General features: G+C 53.0%; 9 protein-coding genes across 9 annotated transcripts; 4 read left to right on the top strand and 5 right to left on the bottom strand.

The window, feature by feature from the left end:
- Positions 1-817: 817 nt before the first annotated feature.
- SAICODRAFT_16235 (zf-C2HC5-domain-containing protein) lies at positions 818-2,695 on the bottom strand. The gene is made up of 4 exons (XM_019165631.1): positions 2,542-2,695; positions 2,369-2,488; positions 2,174-2,313; positions 818-2,115 (listed from the first exon to the last, which is right to left on the bottom strand). Exons 1-4 carry the CDS (start codon positions 2,671-2,673, stop codon positions 924-926), a joined length of 1,584 nt encoding a protein of 527 aa, XP_019027322.1. The 5' UTR covers positions 2,674-2,695; the 3' UTR covers positions 818-923.
- A 424-nt stretch (positions 2,696-3,119) lies between these two features.
- Positions 3,120-3,281, bottom strand: SAICODRAFT_47776 (uncharacterized protein; the record flags this gene model as incomplete). Its single annotated transcript, XM_019168903.1, has 1 exon — positions 3,120-3,281. A coding segment is annotated over one exon (162 nt), but the record flags the coding sequence as incomplete, so codon positions are not given.
- Positions 3,282-5,513: 2,232 nt separating this feature from the next.
- Positions 5,514-6,486, bottom strand: SAICODRAFT_104424 (acyl-CoA N-acyltransferase). Its single transcript, XM_019165244.1, has one exon. The coding sequence runs from the start codon at positions 6,351-6,353 to the stop codon at positions 5,820-5,822; it is 534 nt and encodes a 177-aa protein (XP_019027324.1). The 5' UTR covers positions 6,354-6,486; the 3' UTR covers positions 5,514-5,819.
- A 54-nt stretch (positions 6,487-6,540) lies between these two features.
- SAICODRAFT_28451 (putative small nuclear ribonucleo protein Sm D2) lies at positions 6,541-7,176 on the bottom strand. The gene is made up of 5 exons (XM_019167153.1): positions 7,145-7,176; positions 7,028-7,088; positions 6,871-6,971; positions 6,737-6,788; positions 6,541-6,671 (listed from the first exon to the last, which is right to left on the bottom strand). Exons 1-5 carry the CDS (start codon positions 7,147-7,149, stop codon positions 6,546-6,548), a joined length of 345 nt encoding a protein of 114 aa, XP_019027325.1. The 5' UTR covers positions 7,150-7,176; the 3' UTR covers positions 6,541-6,545.
- Positions 7,177-7,243: 67 nt separating this feature from the next.
- Positions 7,244-8,263, top strand: SAICODRAFT_86845 (exosome complex exonuclease RRP43; the record flags this gene model as incomplete). Its single annotated transcript, XM_019171457.1, has 2 exons — positions 7,244-7,396; positions 7,453-8,263. The coding sequence occupies exons 1-2, from the start codon at positions 7,353-7,355 to the stop codon at positions 8,261-8,263; spliced, it is 855 nt and encodes a 284-aa protein (XP_019027326.1). The 5' UTR covers positions 7,244-7,352.
- Positions 8,264-12,170: 3,907 nt separating this feature from the next.
- Positions 12,171-13,726, top strand: SAICODRAFT_22613 (fumarate hydratase; the record flags this gene model as incomplete). Its single annotated transcript, XM_019166606.1, has 2 exons — positions 12,171-12,227; positions 12,281-13,726. 2 exons carry the CDS (start codon positions 12,171-12,173, stop codon positions 13,724-13,726), a joined length of 1,503 nt encoding a protein of 500 aa, XP_019027327.1.
- An 81-nt stretch (positions 13,727-13,807) lies between these two features.
- On the top strand, positions 13,808-14,562 carry SAICODRAFT_104379 (uncharacterized protein). The gene has a single exon (XM_019165242.1). It carries the CDS (start codon positions 13,945-13,947, stop codon positions 14,398-14,400), a length of 456 nt encoding a protein of 151 aa, XP_019027328.1. The 5' UTR covers positions 13,808-13,944; the 3' UTR covers positions 14,401-14,562.
- SAICODRAFT_104323 (uncharacterized protein) lies at positions 14,563-15,742 on the bottom strand. Its single transcript, XM_019165239.1, has one exon. The coding sequence runs from the start codon at positions 15,407-15,409 to the stop codon at positions 14,726-14,728; it is 684 nt and encodes a 227-aa protein (XP_019027329.1). The 5' UTR covers positions 15,410-15,742; the 3' UTR covers positions 14,563-14,725.
- Positions 15,743-15,809: 67 nt separating this feature from the next.
- SAICODRAFT_86853 (DUF28-domain-containing protein) lies at positions 15,810-16,977 on the top strand. Its single transcript, XM_019171458.1, has one exon. It carries the CDS (start codon positions 16,022-16,024, stop codon positions 16,874-16,876), a length of 855 nt encoding a protein of 284 aa, XP_019027330.1. The 5' UTR covers positions 15,810-16,021; the 3' UTR covers positions 16,877-16,977.
- The last annotated feature ends 104 nt before the right edge of the window (positions 16,978-17,081 follow it).

The following is a 17,081-nucleotide window of genomic DNA, read 5'->3' on the forward strand; positions in this document are numbered from 1 at the left end:
CAGACTTTGACAGTTTTGCCCTCTCTAATAAATCTACATACAAACTATTGCTTACGCTTTACCCAGTATACGTGTAATTCTCCACAATCTCCCACTCTTCATCCTTATCAGTGACCCCCTTGATAGGTTGTCCAAGGTCGTCGAACGCAAGTGGCAGCAGATCAACTCCTTCACCATACTTTTCTGTTACGCCCCATTCTCCGTTCTCATATCTGGATCGCTGTGCCGTCACATGGCCTGTCGTATCTTGCACCACACCTTGATAATCTGTTCCAACTTGTACGCAAATGCCGTGGATCCCATCACCCCTTCTAAGTTGGGCAACAACAACCTTTGATCCAGGGGGGACATCTTCATCTCTCCAAACCTCCTCGTATGCACATAGCTCTCTTGTCTCTGGATTATTCATCTCCCCTCTTTCAAGCTCATCTCCATTCAGGAGTGTCTCCGACGTCCCAACGTCAGGACTTTCGCTCGGTCCACGATTGTCTATGAGATGCACCCATTCATTTTTACCATTCGCTAGCTTTTCCTTGCAGCCTGCAAAGACCCATTCGCAATCGCCTGGGTCCTGCAATAGTGGACGGAAGTCGGTGAAGAATCTCGACGTCCCTCCGCCATTGAGGACCAAGGTGTCCGTTGGTTCAGATGGCGGTGCAGGAAGGAGCCTGATAGAAATTCTACGTGATACCAAGGGAGGATGTTGCGACATTGCTCTGTGGATGACGATGTATTGTATAGTCCGCAATTGTAAGGGGTTTAAGTTGCAAGCCACCCGCCGAACACAGGCGAGCGTGAGGAAACACAAAGGCTTAAAGTCAACTGTCTATTATTTCTCGCTGTCAAAGCCCAGGAAGCAGTCAAATGCCAGTTGCATCCTATCTGCACGAACCGGCCAATCAGCCAGATCTAAATCTGCTTTATCATGCTTTCCTCGAACTCGATGGCTCCTCCCGCCCTGGCTCCCCATCAATCGCTCCCGCCCCAAGAATCAACTGCTCCTGCATAGCCTCTCTATCCGCATCGTCATCCTGAACTCTCTTCCACCCACCAGTTCCCAATTTCTTTCCCAACTTACTCCACGTAGCTGAATGATCGGTCTCCCCAGCCTTACCCTTCCCCTTTGGTGGGATGTATTTTGGTCGCGCGTACTTCTTGAGAAGAGGGTTTTGTGCGAACGCGCCTCCACCAAGACGTTCTTCCTTTGCGCGCTCCATTTCTGCTTTATCTTGTGCAATCGCAGCCTCTTCTTCCGCGAATTGATTTTCAGCCTCCGGTTCGCTCTCCTCGTCATAAGTGACATGGGCTCTACGACCGGACAGGTCGATAGCCATGACCTTACGCTTCTGTTTGCTCATCGCTTCGAGCGCCTTCTGCTGCTTCCTCAGAGCTAGAGCACGTTCTGCTGGACTTGCCCATTTGTCTATCTGGGGCATATCAAAATCCGATGCCTCGTCAATGATGTGAGTTCTCCGTACGGAGTTCCTGTCGTAGCCTAACAACGTCTCCTTTCTTTCTTCAGCCGCAAGGCGCTTCGCCTCCATTTCCGCCTCCGCCTCGTCTGGTACGTGTACTGATCCACCAGCATGGGACGCATATCCCCTCTGTACCTGCCCAGTCCGTACTTTCTTCTTCTGATCCGCTTGCATCTTCAACTGTCCCTTCTCCTTCCGTAATTCGTTCACCAGCTCCAACTGCTGCTCCTTGCTCAACACATCGACACCACAAAACGTACACGGTCCAATTCCCTCCGCTGCACAGATGATCTTACCACAATTCAGGCAGTTTGGAGCAGCCATGAAGAGCGGATGCAGGATTGCTTGACAGTTACATGGCCGTCTCTTCCTCTTCTTCCGGTCGTCGGCTAGGTCAAGAAGTCGCAAGGCTGAGTCAATCTCCGCAAGCGAGGAGAGATGTGCGGAGGAAGCATTCGGACTGAACCCCGCTGATGTCGACGTCGATGTCGCAGGAGTCTTCTTCTTCTTTGGCGCAAGTAGATCCGACGTCATCAACCCACCCTGGTTCGTTTTCACCGCCGGTTTCGAGACTTGTTCTGGTGCAGGATCAAGTGGTCGTCCGGGTGCGATGGACTGCTGCTTAGCCTTCGCTTTTCCTCTGTGAGTGAATGTGTCAGACAACAATTTGCAACCAACAACTTTTTGCCCTTTCTCACCTTCCGCCGAAGTAATCCTCATCCTCCTGGCCCTTCATGTACACACTTCCGCCCCCACCAAACGCCTTCGCCAGATCTTCCTTCGTTAACGCTTTGGGCTTTGATGGTTCTCTTATTACCGGTGTCTGTGCCCTGCTCGGCTGTACGAAATTCATCAGCATACATTCAGACGGTCGTGATCGATATGAGCCGTACCGTAGTAGAACCCTTCGTCGCCTCCCTCTTCGGCACCCTCGCCGGATCAGCCGGCGGCCACCGTCTCGCATTATACTGTGAAATAAAGTCCAAGCTATCTGAATCATCTCCAAGCATGCCCTTTACCACCTGTCAGCGTTTCCCATCCAATCAGGATGGAAGATTCGACAAACCTTGAAGTGATTCGCTACATCTTCGGGCGAATCAAGCGAATTAGCATAAGCGACAACCTGTTGTAAACTTTCTGTATCCAACGGAAGAATGGCTTGTATCCGCAACACGGCCCATGAATCGAGGTTGCTCATCGTTCGGTGTTGCCGAGCTCGAGAAATGAGGAGGAGTGGAGTTTCGAGGTGCAGCTCTCCGAAGACGTCACGGTCTGCATCACCTGCACTCACCGGCCTCAACCGTGCGGACCCCAGAACTCACATTGCGACGAAGAGGACGAAGGAGTTGAGTACAATGTTCGAGATAAGATTACTAAATACGTACGAAGAGAAAAGCAAACACGAGAACAGCAAACACTCCCAAAGCAAATCCCATCAACCCAACACACAAACTCACAAACACACAAGTCCAGAGATAAAACAACGCAAAAAAAAACATAGAATCCAAAAATCCCGACACACCAACACAACGAACGCCCAGAAACGTATATATCATGTACACTCATCGCATCCTTCCATTACTGTTCTTCCCTTCTCTGTCCCCGTCTTTCCTAGTTCTTCACCCGACATCCCTTGACAAGGATATGCCTTTTCAACGCGTCCTTCCTCGAGAAACTCTTATCACAACTCGGGCACGGAAACGGCTTAACAGCCAAATGAATCCGCTTATGCCTCTTCAAATCATGATTCCGGTTAAAGCTCTGCGGACACTCATCGCACTTGAACGGCCTGTCCGTGGGAGTCGCAGACCTCGCATACGGTGTTCCGAGTCCCATCTTGTTCATAGACATGGGCGCGGGAACGCCGTGGGGAGAGAGGTAAGAGTGGCGACCCCAGCCGTTAGGGTCGTGATAGGAGTGGGCATGAGCAGGGGGTGGGTAGGAGTATGCGCCTTGGCCGCTTTGTGTGGGTGTAGGCTGGGGACGGAGGGGAGCGTATGGGTCGTGTTGTGCGGCGGGAGGGGAGGGGAAGTAGCCTGCTGACGCGGCAGATCCAGATCCGGGTGTGGTGTTGCTTCCTGGTCCACCAGGGGTCATTCCCGGGAATGGTGCGTAGCCCGATGGGGATGGAGTGTAGCCACTTGAGAAGCCGCCGTATCCGCCAGCGCTCAGGCCCGGCAGTGCGTATGAATTGTCCATTTGTTGTTGCGGAGGGGGCATACTCTGGCCATACTGCTGATCGGGGAATCCCATGGTCTTTGGTGACTCAGCTGTTCTTGGAGCAGAAGGGTAATGTCCCTGGTGTTGTTGAGGTGGGTACATGCCCTGCTGCGGCATCTGCTGCGCGGGGGAGTACATCTGGTTGTGGTAGTATGGGCTCTGCGAGTCGCGTACGGGTTGCTGGATACCGGGTGAGAGGAGGGGTAATGAGGGTGCAGAGGTGGGCCAATATTGCGCCTGTCCACCGCCATTGTGGCCGTTCATGAATTGCGATCCGCCAGGAGTAAGGAGCGGCTGCTGCGCCTGAGACTGCGGTTGCTGATGATGTTGTTGTTGCTGGTGGTGCTGTTGCTGAAGTTCAGCGCCAGGGGTCAGCTGCCCAGGGATGCCAGGCGACATGCGCGGCTGGTTGTTTCCGAAGAGATGAGGGTGGGTATGAGGTTGCGGGATGAACTGCGCGTTCGTCTGAGCCAGGCCGGGCAATTGGAATGGACCAAGTCCTTGAAGTGGTCTGCGCGCTGCGAGGCCGGTGTTGTGACCGTTGTCTGATCGGGGCGCACTCAAATCGACACTCGACGGACGAGGGAAATCTTGCGCAGAGAGCTGTGCGGTGGGTTTGGACTCCAAATCGGTTGGAGGAGTTGGTAGGGTTGATGCGGTTGATGGGTGTGCGGACATGGAATCAGATAGGTGGTCTTGATGGGTATCCGGCGCGGCGAGATTGGAAGCGGTGAAAGAGTGAAAAGACGGTAATGAACGAGTCGGAGAAGAACGAGAGTTGTCTTGGGCGAACTTGGCGGTAGAGTAATTCAGACTGGGCAGAATACTTGGAGATGTATGCAACAGCGCGGGTTTGTTGGTGTTTGCGATGCGCGCGACGGGGGATCTGACTCGGAGGCGACAGAAAGAAAAAACTTGGAAGAAAGAGAGTGTCGCCGACGAGATTGAAGAGAGACGACAATCGCAGTTGATCAGACAGTCAGCAGTCAGTCGGTCAGTTGAGGAAGCGTTCGTCGAGGATTCGCGGTGAGGCTGGACTGGCTGGTGGGTATAGCTTGGGTACGGCTTTGGGCTGCGTTGTGGTGGAGTGGGCGGGTGAGGCGTATTAAGGATCCTCACCCGCCTGAAAACTTCTAAGATTCCTTTTTCAGGGATCGAGACTGGAAAACGGGGAACGTGGCGAGCCGTGTCAGTTTAGCTGGTTAATTAGGGTGGACCCTGCTGCTGCATTGCCCGGGTCTGATCGAGATTTGGCCGTGAACTGTTTGTTGTGATCATGATATGATATTCACGGGCTACGTTGGGTGCTGCTGCGTTGCGTCCACTGTCCTCTCTCCTTCCTTCTCTCTCTCCCATTTCTGACTCGACCTCTCTCCCCCCCCTCGGGATGCTGCCGGTCTAGATGCCTCGCTGTCTCAGCTGCCACGCTACTCCGACCAGCACTACCAACGAAAAAAAGAACGTCAGATCCCAGGCCTGCTGCTCTCTGCGGTGCTTCCTCACGCTTAGTCATGCCTTATCAATCGCCACCCTCATCTCCCTTCTCGACCTTCCATGGCCCTCCCTGCATGTACGGCAGCAGCTGTACGACGATCCACACCTTATTCTTACTTAGGGTTCCAACGTTAACGATGATCAACGCTGCTTAGGTTATTGGCTCGCGGCGGTGGAGACGGCGAGGCGTAGCTGTCAACTTCGTTTCGGGGGGTCGCTGGTACAGCTGGGAAATTTGAGTGTGGTGGCCATGGACGTGGCGGACATAACCATGAGTGCGCCCTCGCTTTCAATTCGGATTTCACGAGAGGAGGGTGCCGAATTGGGACTCACGCGGTGAGGTCTTGCATATGTCGGTGAAACACTTCGTTATTTGGATGCTTTCCGGATGCGAACAAACTCCGGCCGCTTCGAATTTGGCCGCGGAGAGCAGCTGAGACTCCCGCCGTATCAGTGCATGCTGCTGGGTCGGCGCCAGCTGGTGTGGCACACGGCTCCGGAAACGGACCCTAATAACTCGACCCTGCTGTCTACCGTAATTCGAGAGGTTGCAGATAACCCATCGTTTGATTACTTCCCCTCGCTCTGGACCCCTCCCTCACTCATCCCTTGACGTAGCAATCGATCGCGTTATCCATTTGTAGGACTGTTGAATTGCTTGACCATCCTAACATACTCAATCCCTCCCTTCACCCATTCCCCCTGCCCTTGATTTTTATACATACCAAATTTCTCATACAACCCGCACGCATCAATCCGCGCATCACACCATACCTCGCTCGCTCCCCGTTCCATACAGGTCGTCATTACTTTTTGTAGGAGTAAGGTGCCGATGCCGCGGTTCTGGTGTGCCGGGTCGACTGCGAATTTGCGGAATCGGTAACTTGCTGTGTTTGCGTCGTCGGACGGTAATGCGAATAGTGAGATGACGCCGATTGGGACGGTGGATGATAAGATAAATGCGCCAAAGTGTGTTGCAGTGTCAGAAAAGTCGTCTTCGAGGAGGACGTAGGATTGCGGTCGATCAGGCCAGAGGACGGAATGGCGGAGGGGGATGGTTTGATCGGGGGTTATTCGGCGAATCTGGACTTCTGTTGAGTGGCTCATTGTAATTGAGTCTACGGAATGGTGTAAGTTGTCCTTATGTACACCGAGAAGGCACATGGACCGAAATCTGGGGAGTCATAGTAGCTGCAGGGTCTGAGCTTAAATTGTGTAGATCGTAACGAATGTAGCAATCCCCTTCCCGTGCTCTTCTGCGCTTCATCTCATTTTCCAAGGATGTTCGTCTTGCTTCCTCTCTCCAGTTGTGCCTGTCTCTTTCACGCACCGTTCTCATCCAGACCCCATCCTCACTTAGTTCGTGTTCCTCAACACCAACACAACACCATCCCCCCTCAAGAACATCTTCGAGATGAACCTATCCTTATTCACCGGCTTTCCCTTCTTTCCTTGTGCGTTTCTCGGGGTTTCTGTCCACATCTGCAATCACACACAATTAGCTTTCTTCGCGTGTGGTGTGGAAAGAGGTCGGGTGCTGGTATTACCTCTTTCACGTTCTCGAGGACCATGTTGCAATGTCTATCGAATGCTTTTACTCTGCGCAGATCGTCAGTTCTGCTTCACGCGACAAACTCCCCATGCGCAGGCGCGGAGGAGAGGCAGAGGAGAGGGAACATACCTCGCCAACAACTTGTGGTTATTTCTGCAGTTGATCAACACCTGGTTATGATTCTTCACCGCCTGCTGCAACACTGATAGCGGTCCCGCATTGAATTCGTACTTTCGATCCCCCGTCAGCATTCAATCCCTCTCGATAGGAGTACAAGTACACATACAGCCTCGAGTTGAGCGAGCTCGACTTCGGAAAGTTCTGATCTTGGTCTGTTCTGGAGTTCGCTGTAAACGACAGTCAGTCTCTCATCGAATTCATGAAGTTGCGGGAAACCGTCTACCTCATTGTATATGAGGGGTGTATATGGTTTGGTGTTTTCGCATACGACGTCGCTGTCAGGGGGCTTCTGCTGCGCCGGCCGTGCATGCGCCGTTTCGACGTTACCGTCCTCGATCAAAAAAGTTTGGAGGTTCAATTTCGAGGCTTATAAGACGTCTATCCCATTTACGGAACTTCGAAATCTTTATTCGATTTGAGAACCATTCATAATGCCTGAAAACGACGCGCTTCCATCACTGTCCTTCCCACCAGCGTACGTTTATGAGCTTTTCTCCAGCTTCTTTGGATCGTTGCTGACATTGCAAACAGCACCTTCAAAAAACTTCATCCCCAGGAATACCTCCGCCGCTTCACTACATCCGAAGTCCGCGCCGACGGCCGCTCTCTCTGCGAATTCCGCCCAACAACAGCCAATGCCGGGTCTCTGAGCAACGCATTCGGATCAGCCGTCGTAAGGATGGGGAATACGACCGTGGTGTGTGGTGTTAAGGGTGAGATTGCCGAACCGGATGTGGAGAGACCGAGAGAGGGGTGGTTGGTGCCCAATATCGAGTTAACCCCCATTTGCTCGACGAAATTCAAGTACGGACCTCCGGGAGATTTGGCGCAGTCATTGGGCGAGAAGTTGGATACGTTGGTTAAGGCGACGAAGGCCCTACCATTGGACACGCTGTGTATCGAGGAAGGAAAGGCTGCGTGGGTGTTGTACGCCGACATCATCTGCTTGAACTATGATGGGAATGTTTTCGACGCGGCGTGGATGGCGCTCATGACTGCTTTGGAGGACACGAGATTACCGGTGGCAAAGTGGGATGAGGATCGGGAACATGCTGTGTGCAGTGATACTGAGACAAGAAGGCTGGATGTGGCAGGCAAGTGCTATGCTTCGACGTTCGGGTTGTTCGATGGACAATATCTGTTGGCGGATATGGACGACGACGAGGAGGAGTTGGTACAGGAGTCAGTGACAATCGTGGTCAACAGCCAGGGAAGATTATGCAACATCTCCAAGGGAGGAGGGATGAACCTGAGCGTGGAGACGCTGCGAGAATGTGTGGCGATGGCGAAGAGACGGTATGCGGAACTCGACGACGTCACTCAGAAAGCAAAGGCATCATAGATTATGTCTAGATATGAGAGCATATGTATCCGCAACTTGTGCAAGAGCAATAACGCCTGATACGCCCAACCCTTATCCCCTAACTACTCAAGCTACTCACAAAGCTCTACGCAAATGCAGACATGATGTATCATGCCAGTCCCTTCTGCGCCTTCTTGATCGCTAGATATTTCTTGAAATCCATCTTGCTCTCTTCTGGCTCCGGCAGCCATTCACCGTTGTAGATCGTCAACACCTTCATCTTCGAATGGTACATCAAATCGGGTAGCAGCTTAGGCGTGATGAGGAAGTACTGTGAGGTATTGCCTCTGCACGCAACATCCACCAACCGCGCATGGACCAAACGTTCGTTTCTTGGATCCATACCCTGGTTGATCTCATCCACAACACGGAAAGGAGCTGTAGCCATATCCTGGAGGGCCATCAGGTACATAATCGTCGACACAGACCGCTCACCACCAGACTGACGCTGTGCATCGAGGAGTTGGAGCTTCTCCGTGTCACGGAACTTGACAAGAATCTCGATACGCCATTGCGCAAAGTCATCTTCGGGAGTTCTCTCGGGGTCTTTGCGGCCGACTTGCACTTCACCGGCACAGCCGATGTAATTGAAAGCGTCGGAGAAGCTCCGACTGATTCGTTCGACGAGCGCTCGTAGCCTAGGCTCCCAGTCCCCGCGAATTTGCTCAATCTTGGTGTCCACTTCGTCCAAGGCTGCTTGTCTGGTCTCGACCTTCTCCTGCAACTCGGCTATGTCTCTCTGACGCTTCTCGTACTGCTCGATAACATTCGAGTTTGTGTTGAAGATGAGCTCAAGATTATTCTTCTCCTGCATAATTATATCCCTGAGCTCCTCAACAGTCTCGAGGTCTTCGAGACTAGCTTGTAGCTGCTCCCGAGTCTCTTCGCTGACTTGTTGGGACTTGGCGGTGGCTGTCTGGTACTTTTGCTGCGCAAGTCGCTTTTTGTCAGCCATGAGAGCCTTAACTGCAGTGGAAGCGTTCTCGGCTTCTTGGAGTTGCTGAGAGATTTCACCGAAACGAGCGATCACACCTTTGTTGTCTGAAACCGCCTGAAGGGCATTGAGATACGCAACTTGGTACCGGGTCATGAGCTGCATTGCCTGTACGACGAGGTCCTTGTATTGAACGGCAAGCTGCCCGCGCTCTTCTGCCGATCTCGCCATCCTGGCCTTGATCTGAGCGATATCTTCCTCGTAGGTGACGGGTACGGCTTCTCTTCGCTCAAGATCTTCCTTCATGGAATTGAGGCGAACTTGCCGTTTTTGCCACTCTCGGTTCGCTTTGATGCGTTCGTTCTTCTCCTTTTCGATCGCATCGCGCTCGGCCTTAAGTACTTCGTAATCCGCACGAATTTTAATCTCCTTCTTCTTGCATTGGTCAAGGCCGGACTGGACTTCGTCAATGTTGGACTTAATCTCGTTCATGTTGCGCTCAAGCTGCGACTTCTTCTCCATGTTCACTGCCTCACCAAAACGCTTGGCGTTCCGCACGTTCCGTGTACGAGTAGACGCTTCTTTCCTTCCGTAACGAGATCTGTTGATGGTGTAATGCACTCTTCCAGCCATGTAATTTTGAATCAGCTGGATAATGTCTCCTTGCTCGTTCTGGCGAGTCAAAGCCTCCACTTTCTTGTTGTCCTCGGACGAGAAGGGCTGAAATGACAACGCTGTCGAGTTCGCGTTCACCATGTGACAAAGTGCATTCAACACTGGCTTTGGCCCCTCCAAGTAATCCAACATCCATCCATCGAATCCTAACCGCTTCAGCTCCTCTTGGGGCACTGGGGAGCGCTGGGACTCAAGGGTTGGAGCGTTGGTGCCAGAGTATTCAGCGACGAAAAGCGAGAGACGTCGACCGGCTGCTTGGTTGTTATCAACGAGAAGCTCGGTAAATTTCCTGTAATCCTGACGCGACATGCACGTAAAGGACAAGAAATTTGAATCCCGGAAACCCATCTCAATTTGGTTGGCGTATCGCATATTCGATACACTGACCTCGAGGTATACTGGCTCATAAACCTCGTGCTCGAACTTGTCCTTGTTCTGGCGCAACCACTGAACGGCCTCATAGGTATCCCTGTGCCAGCCTTTGAGCAACTCCAATCGTTGTTCTCGCACAGAGTTTAATCGACCATGCTCCTCCTGAAGCCTCCTCAGGCGAGTACCTTCCTCCCGTCCTCGGTCGGTGAGTGCTTGTTGCTTGTCCTGAACCTCCTTCACCTGGTGATTCAAGACACGCAATGCGTCGCTCTTCTCCCTGATTTGTCCATTCAGATCGGACGCATCTGGATTCTCCGGCTCGGGACCCAGGTTACGCTGCCATTTCGCAACATCACTGCGCACCTCCCTTAACTTTTCTTTGCGGGTTTGCTCCTGTTTGCGTCGAGTCACAATGTCCCGGCGATGATCTTCCATAGCGGAGCTTGTCCGATCCAAGTCTTGAGACACACGAACCATTGCTTGCTGAACCGTGTCGTAGCGTTGTTTCCGCTTCGTACGTTCTTCCTCCATGCGTTGAGAGTGCTCCTTTGCTTCTTCGCGCGCTTGTACCATCGGTTCAAACCGTGTTTTGATACGCTGGAGCTCAGCTGCTTGCTCCCTGTTATCTGCTCGCGCTTCCTCGAAGGCACGCTTTGCGTCGTTGTATTCAGCAAATGGAACCTTGATCTCGAGGAGCTCGATTCGCTTCTTGATAGCTTCACGGTCTCGAAAACGCTGGACATCGCGTTCGAGAACAGCTTGACGAGTTTTGAGGTTGGCAAGCGCCGCGTCGTCCTTCTCTTTGCCGCTGGAAAGACCTTTCTGTTCATTACGCAGTGATATCAGCTCCTGGTGCTGTTTGAGCATATTCTCATCACCAGCAGCGCGCTGCGTTTCCTGAAGTAGTTTCTCGGGCGTCAGTTGCGCAAACTCAACCACCTTGTCTTGCGGCAGGAACTGACACAGGTTGTCGATCTGGACATTGAACTTGCGAACATAATCTTGGATGAGCTTGAATGACGTGCTGACCCCGTTCATCCAGTATTGCGACGAGTTGTTGTCCTTATGCAACCTTCTCTTGATGATTGTATTCTGCTGCCCTTCCTGTCCTTGCAGCTCAATCTCAATCTCTGCCTCACTGTAGCCATGCTTGACGAACTCGGACACATCCTTCGCACGTCCCAGGTAACTCGGTGCATACCCCAATCCAAGACAAATGGCGCATACAATCGTAGACTTTCCAGTGCCGTTTGGTCCAATGATCATGTTCAAGTTAGGCCCGGGCCGAAACTCTGTCTGATCATATGTAAGAAAATGGTCCAGCGTTACCCGGACAATGGAGCCGGGAAGGTATCTATGGCCTTGTTAGAGCCGAGATTTCAGAAGTAGGTGGAGTGAGAACCAACTTGTCATCTTGCGAATTACATTCGGCCACATTAGACATGCGCTGCCTTTTTCGCACAGGCAATGGCGTGGTGGATGCCGTGTCATCCGGGACATCGCCGGAGAATTCCGGAGTAACGCTGTCCTCCACCTCTGAACCATCATCTTCGTCGTCACGTAGCCGGCGAGGCATTGCACAGGGCTCCTTCGTTCGTATCTCACGATCCTTGCGGTTTCACTTTTGGCGGACGCGACCCCAGATGTACGTGGGTGAACGCGTCGTGCAGTTAGGGACGATTGATGCTCCGGTGACATCTGAATACAAGGAACCTACTTTTAAGATATATTTAGCCCTTTTACTGGGCGTGAATGCACGACCTTGACACTGCGGAACTGGCCGGGACACACAGCCGAAAACTGCCGAGGGGGTCCCCTTCAGCCCGACATTACTATAAGCAGTCTAGGAGACGCCCGACGTCGAAGTCTCGCTCCAGAGATCTGATCCGCTCGTAATACCCCACCATGCTTCGCAGACTGCCTGTCGCACGATTGACCGCTCGTGCAATTGCTCCCAAGCGTGTACGTCCTGATCCTCCTACCTGACTTGTTCCAGCGCTTACGCTTTCTCTCAGATCACTCCCGCCGCCGTCAGGACTTTCACCACCTCCTTCCCCGCCATGTCCCAGGAACAATTCCGTCGCGAGCGCGACACCTTCGGAGAGCTCCAGGTCCCTGCTGACCGCTACTGGGGTGCTCAGACTCAGCGTTCCCTCCAAAACTTCGACATTGGAGGTCCCACTGAGCGCATGCCTGCGCCTCTGATCAAGGCTTTCGGTGTCTTGAAGAAGGCCGCTGCTACCGTCAACATGGAGTACGGCTTGGACCCCAAGGTCGGTAACGCTATCCGCGATGCTGCCGATGAGGTCATCTCCGGAAAGCTCCTCGACCACTTCCCTCTCGTGGTCTGGCAGACTGGTTCCGGTACCCAGTCCAACATGAACACCAACGAGGTCATCTCCAACCGTGCCATTGAGATGCTCGGCGGTGAGCTCGGCTCCAAGAAGCCCGTTCACCCCAACGACCACGTCAACATGTCCCAGTCCTCCAACGACACTTTCCCCACCGCCATGCACGTCGCTGCGACCACTGAGATTGTCAACTCCCTCATCCCCTCCTTGAAGGGTCTTCACGAGGCTTTGGCTGCTAAGACTGAGGAATGGAAGGACATCATCAAGATCGGACGTACTCACTTGCAGGACGCTACCCCTCTTACCCTTGGCCAGGAGTTCTCCGGCTACGTTACCCAGATCGAGTACGGCATTGCCCGTGTCGAGGCTACCCTCCCCCGCCTTAAGCAGCTCGCTCAGGGTGGTACCGCCGTCGGTACTGGTTTGAACACCCGCAAGGGCTTCGACGAGAAGGTCGCTGCTGAGATCGCCAAGGAGACCGGCATTGACTTCGTCACCGCCCCCAACAAGTTCGAGGCCCTCGCTGCGCACGACGCCATCGTCGAGGCTTCCGGCGCTTTGAACGTCCTCGCCTGTTCCCTCATGAAGATCGCCAATGACATCCGTTACCTCGGATCCGGACCCCGTTGCGGTCTCGGTGAGTTGTCTCTCCCTGAGAACGAGCCCGGATCTTCCATCATGCCCGGAAAGGTCAACCCCACCCAGTGTGAGGCCATGACCATGGTCTGTGCCCAGGTCATTGGTAACAACACCGCCATCTCCATATCCGGTGCTTCCGGTCAGTTCGAGCTTAACGTGTTCAAGCCCGTCTTGATCCGCAACCTCCTCCAGTCCATCCGTCTCTTGGCTGACGCTTCCCGATCATTCACCAAGAACTGCGTCGTCGGCATCCAGGCCAACGAGTCCAACATCGCCAAGATCATGAAGGAGTCCCTCATGCTTGTCACTGCTTTGAACCCCCACATTGGTTACGACAACGCTGCTGCGGCTGCCAAGAACGCCCACAAGAAGGGTATCACTTTGAAGGAGTCTGCTTTGCAGTTGAACTTGTTGACTTCTGAGCAATTCGACCAGTGGGTCAGGCCTGAGAACATGATCGGCCCCAAATAAATAAACTGAAGGAGGGTCTTGTTTGAGTAATGATGCGCCTGGTGTGTACGGATAGAAGTAGTAGTGTCTCGGATAAAATCAATTATTGCTGTCATTGACATCTTGTGCGTTCAGTTTGACTCGTACCTTGGGTCTGTAACTTCAATGTATTTGCTTCTAAAAATATGGATTATCATCTCGACCCCAATAAGAATATCTAAAAACAAAACGCCGAACCAATGTCCTTTACCAGAGCCAGCTGGATATATGTTCTCCCCCTATATCCCTCTCACGACAACCCTCCCTGCAACCACACATCCATCCATCCTCTATCCGTACCCTCTTTCTTCACCCATCTCACTCCGATCTCGCCCGTCTTCACATCCTGGCTCGCAACCTCCACCCAACCATCCTTCTCGGCTCTCCGCGAATTCACTACCCTCTCAACCCCACCAAGTGCCTTCCACTGCGGTCCAGCGCCTTTCTCCGACGACGTAGATTGCGCACCCCAAATCACAATCCCATCATTGCACAACACACACCAACCCTTACTGACGTCCTTCCCAAACAGCGTCAGCCCCTTCTTCTCGAACTTGAGCTTGACGCCCGCGTCGAAGATGATTCTCCGCCTCTTCCGTACAGCCAAGACAAAGTCGAACGGTGTCAACTTTCTCTCGACTTGCCGCAGATTCTGATATTCTTCCTCTTGTGCTTTCGCGTTCTGTACGTCCTCGCATGCGGCTTTAGCGGCAGAGTATGCTTCGCGAACGGTGCGCCAGGCATCGTTGCTGAGGTGAGGTGGCGTGACCAGGAGGAGACGGCTGAGGAGTAACGGGTAACGTGTCAACCGCTGGAAGGGAGCTAAGAGTCGAGTAGACGGCGTCAGGTTGCTCGTGGTTGAGGTTTGTAGATTCGCAGTGCAGTATTGCAACGTGGGAAGAAGGAGGATGTAGGGTGTGTACAGTGCCGCTAACCGGGGTAGGTGGTCGCACAGCTCCTGTATCGGGGTAAATGTGCTTCTCAATGCCTGTAAGGTACATTAGCTATCATCGCACGAAACAGTGCGCTGAAATCTACCGTTAACAGTTGTGCATGAAACCGAATCATCTGCTCTAAGCATGCGAATCCCCTTTCCACGTCCCGCAACAACCCAGTCTTATGTGCATTCTCCTGCATCGGCTTCACGATGTCGATATGGATTCCGCGCAACTCTATGTAGTAACTCTCCTCACTCGTCAAGATCTCTCGCGTGATGGCTTCACGTTCATGCATGATCGACTTTGGCGGGATGGGAGGAGGTGGTCCACTCTGTAAACTCGACGAATCCGATACAGCGCGTTTGTGCAGTGAACCTTGGTCGATGACAGGAGTGGACGGGTAAGAGAGCCCGTCACTCCCACGTAAGCATTCGTCGTCTCCATATTCATCGATGATGTCGAGTGCGTCGATGGGTGAAGTACACACACCCGAATCGCGATGAACTGGAACAGGCATGTTATGCTTCGCACTCTGCCGAAACGCCGAATTCGTATTGGTATCAATTGTCAATCGTCTACTTTCAGGAGACATCGGTGACGGCGGTAATGGACCTCCGTAATGCGTCACTGGTCTTGAGCGTGGTCCGCGAGGTGGAGTCGCTGGAAGGGGTTTACTTCGCCGAACGTGCGGTGAGCGATGTAGAGGAAGTGTTGGAGGGGTCGACATCCTGATTTATGTAGTCGAACGGAAGATTGGGGTAAGGAGGTGAGGGTCGCGACGGAGTAGACGGACGGGTCGTCACCGATAGGACGGGTAGGAGCAATACTGTACGGCTTGTTCGCCCAACACGTTCGTGTAGAGTATGCTCCCGCACTGAGGGGCCGGGTGAGCTGAGGTGGTGAGCGTCACGGGCCGCAATTTACCAGCCGGCCTGTGTCACAATGACTGAAAAGACTGAAGCGACAGTGAACCCTCAAATCGATACAGTGACTACGGCTGCAAAAGTCTCACAGCAGTAAATGTTTGTTTGTTTTGTGTGCCGTAGAACGAAGCACAGCCAACGCCAGAACGCGCCCAGATTCAGCCAGCCGACAAGCACGAGCTTAACTTCGACCGCTGGATTGGGCGACAGTCGAGTCAATTGACAGGATTCTTCGAAGATAGAGTAAATCTGTAAACTAACTGCTCGCCAAGTTCTTCGAAGGACGGGAAGGTTGGGAACACACGTGCCGGGGAATCTCGGTGCCTGATCCTCAAAGTCCATGGGCATTCCACCGACGGACGTATCGACAATTCACCGACCCTTGTCTTCCCTTCTGTAGCTATATCACAACCGGCATGACCAGACTGCGGACAGTGCTCTCCCTCTGCCACTGCCCACCCAGAATCATCAGGGCTGCACAGTTCTCCCCCAACATTCCCATACGCTCCTTCGCATCCAGTCCCACCGCCCTCGCAGGCCACAACAAATGGTCCAAAATCCGACATAAGAAAGGCGCCGCCGACGCCCAAAAGTCCGTGACCTTTTCCAAACTCGCGAAAGAAATAACCTCTGCTGCCAAAGCCGGCGGCACAAACCCCGCCGATAACCTCCGACTCGCAGGACTCATTGCGAACGCCAAGAAGCTGTTCATGCCCAAAGACAAAATTCAAGCCGCAATTAAAAGGGGAAGTGGAATCAAGGAGGGGGGTGCGGCGTTGGAGGAGGCGACGTTTGAGGCACTCGGGCCGGGTGGGGTCGCGTTGATCATTGAGGGGTTGACAGATAATAAAACGAGGGCAAATAAGAGTGTGCAGTACATTTTGAAGGGGTGTGGGGCACGGAGTACACCTACTGCGTTTTTCTTTGACCGGAAGGGTCGTGTGACACTTTCCAGTGGTCCAAATGGGACACGGTTAAGCACGGACGGTGTATTTGACGATGCGCTTGAAGCGGGAGCGGAGGATGTGGGGCCTGTTGAGGAGGATGGAACTGTTGAGGTTATCTGTGAGCCGGATAATACGGGTTCGATTGGGAAAGCGTTCAAGGAGAAGGGGTATGATGTTACAGGAGTTGAGTTGGCGTGGATCAAAAAGGAGGACACACAGGTCACAATTCAGGAGGGGAGTGAAGAGGAGCAACTGTTCGAAGAGTTGCTTGAAAAACTGGAGGGGGATGCCGATGTCGTAAGAGTATGGCACAACGCCGCATGAGTCCCCAACACAGTTGCGATATGTTGGGATAGTCACTGCAACGACAGCTGGCCTGCTGCAGTGAGCCATTTGGAAAATAGAGCACGCATACATCTCCGTCCTCACCTGGAACAGTAGCATACATAGCACGGGTACGAGACGAGCAGTGACAGCTGTCTGCAATCCGCCGATGTCATCCCTGAATATCGGTGCTACGTCATCGAGC

The sequence above is a fragment of the Saitoella complicata genome (assembly GCF_001661265.1).
Source record: "Saitoella complicata NRRL Y-17804 unplaced genomic scaffold SAICOscaffold_1, whole genome shotgun sequence".
Lineage (NCBI taxonomy): Eukaryota > Fungi > Ascomycota > Saitoellomycetes > Saitoellales > Saitoellaceae > Saitoella > Saitoella complicata.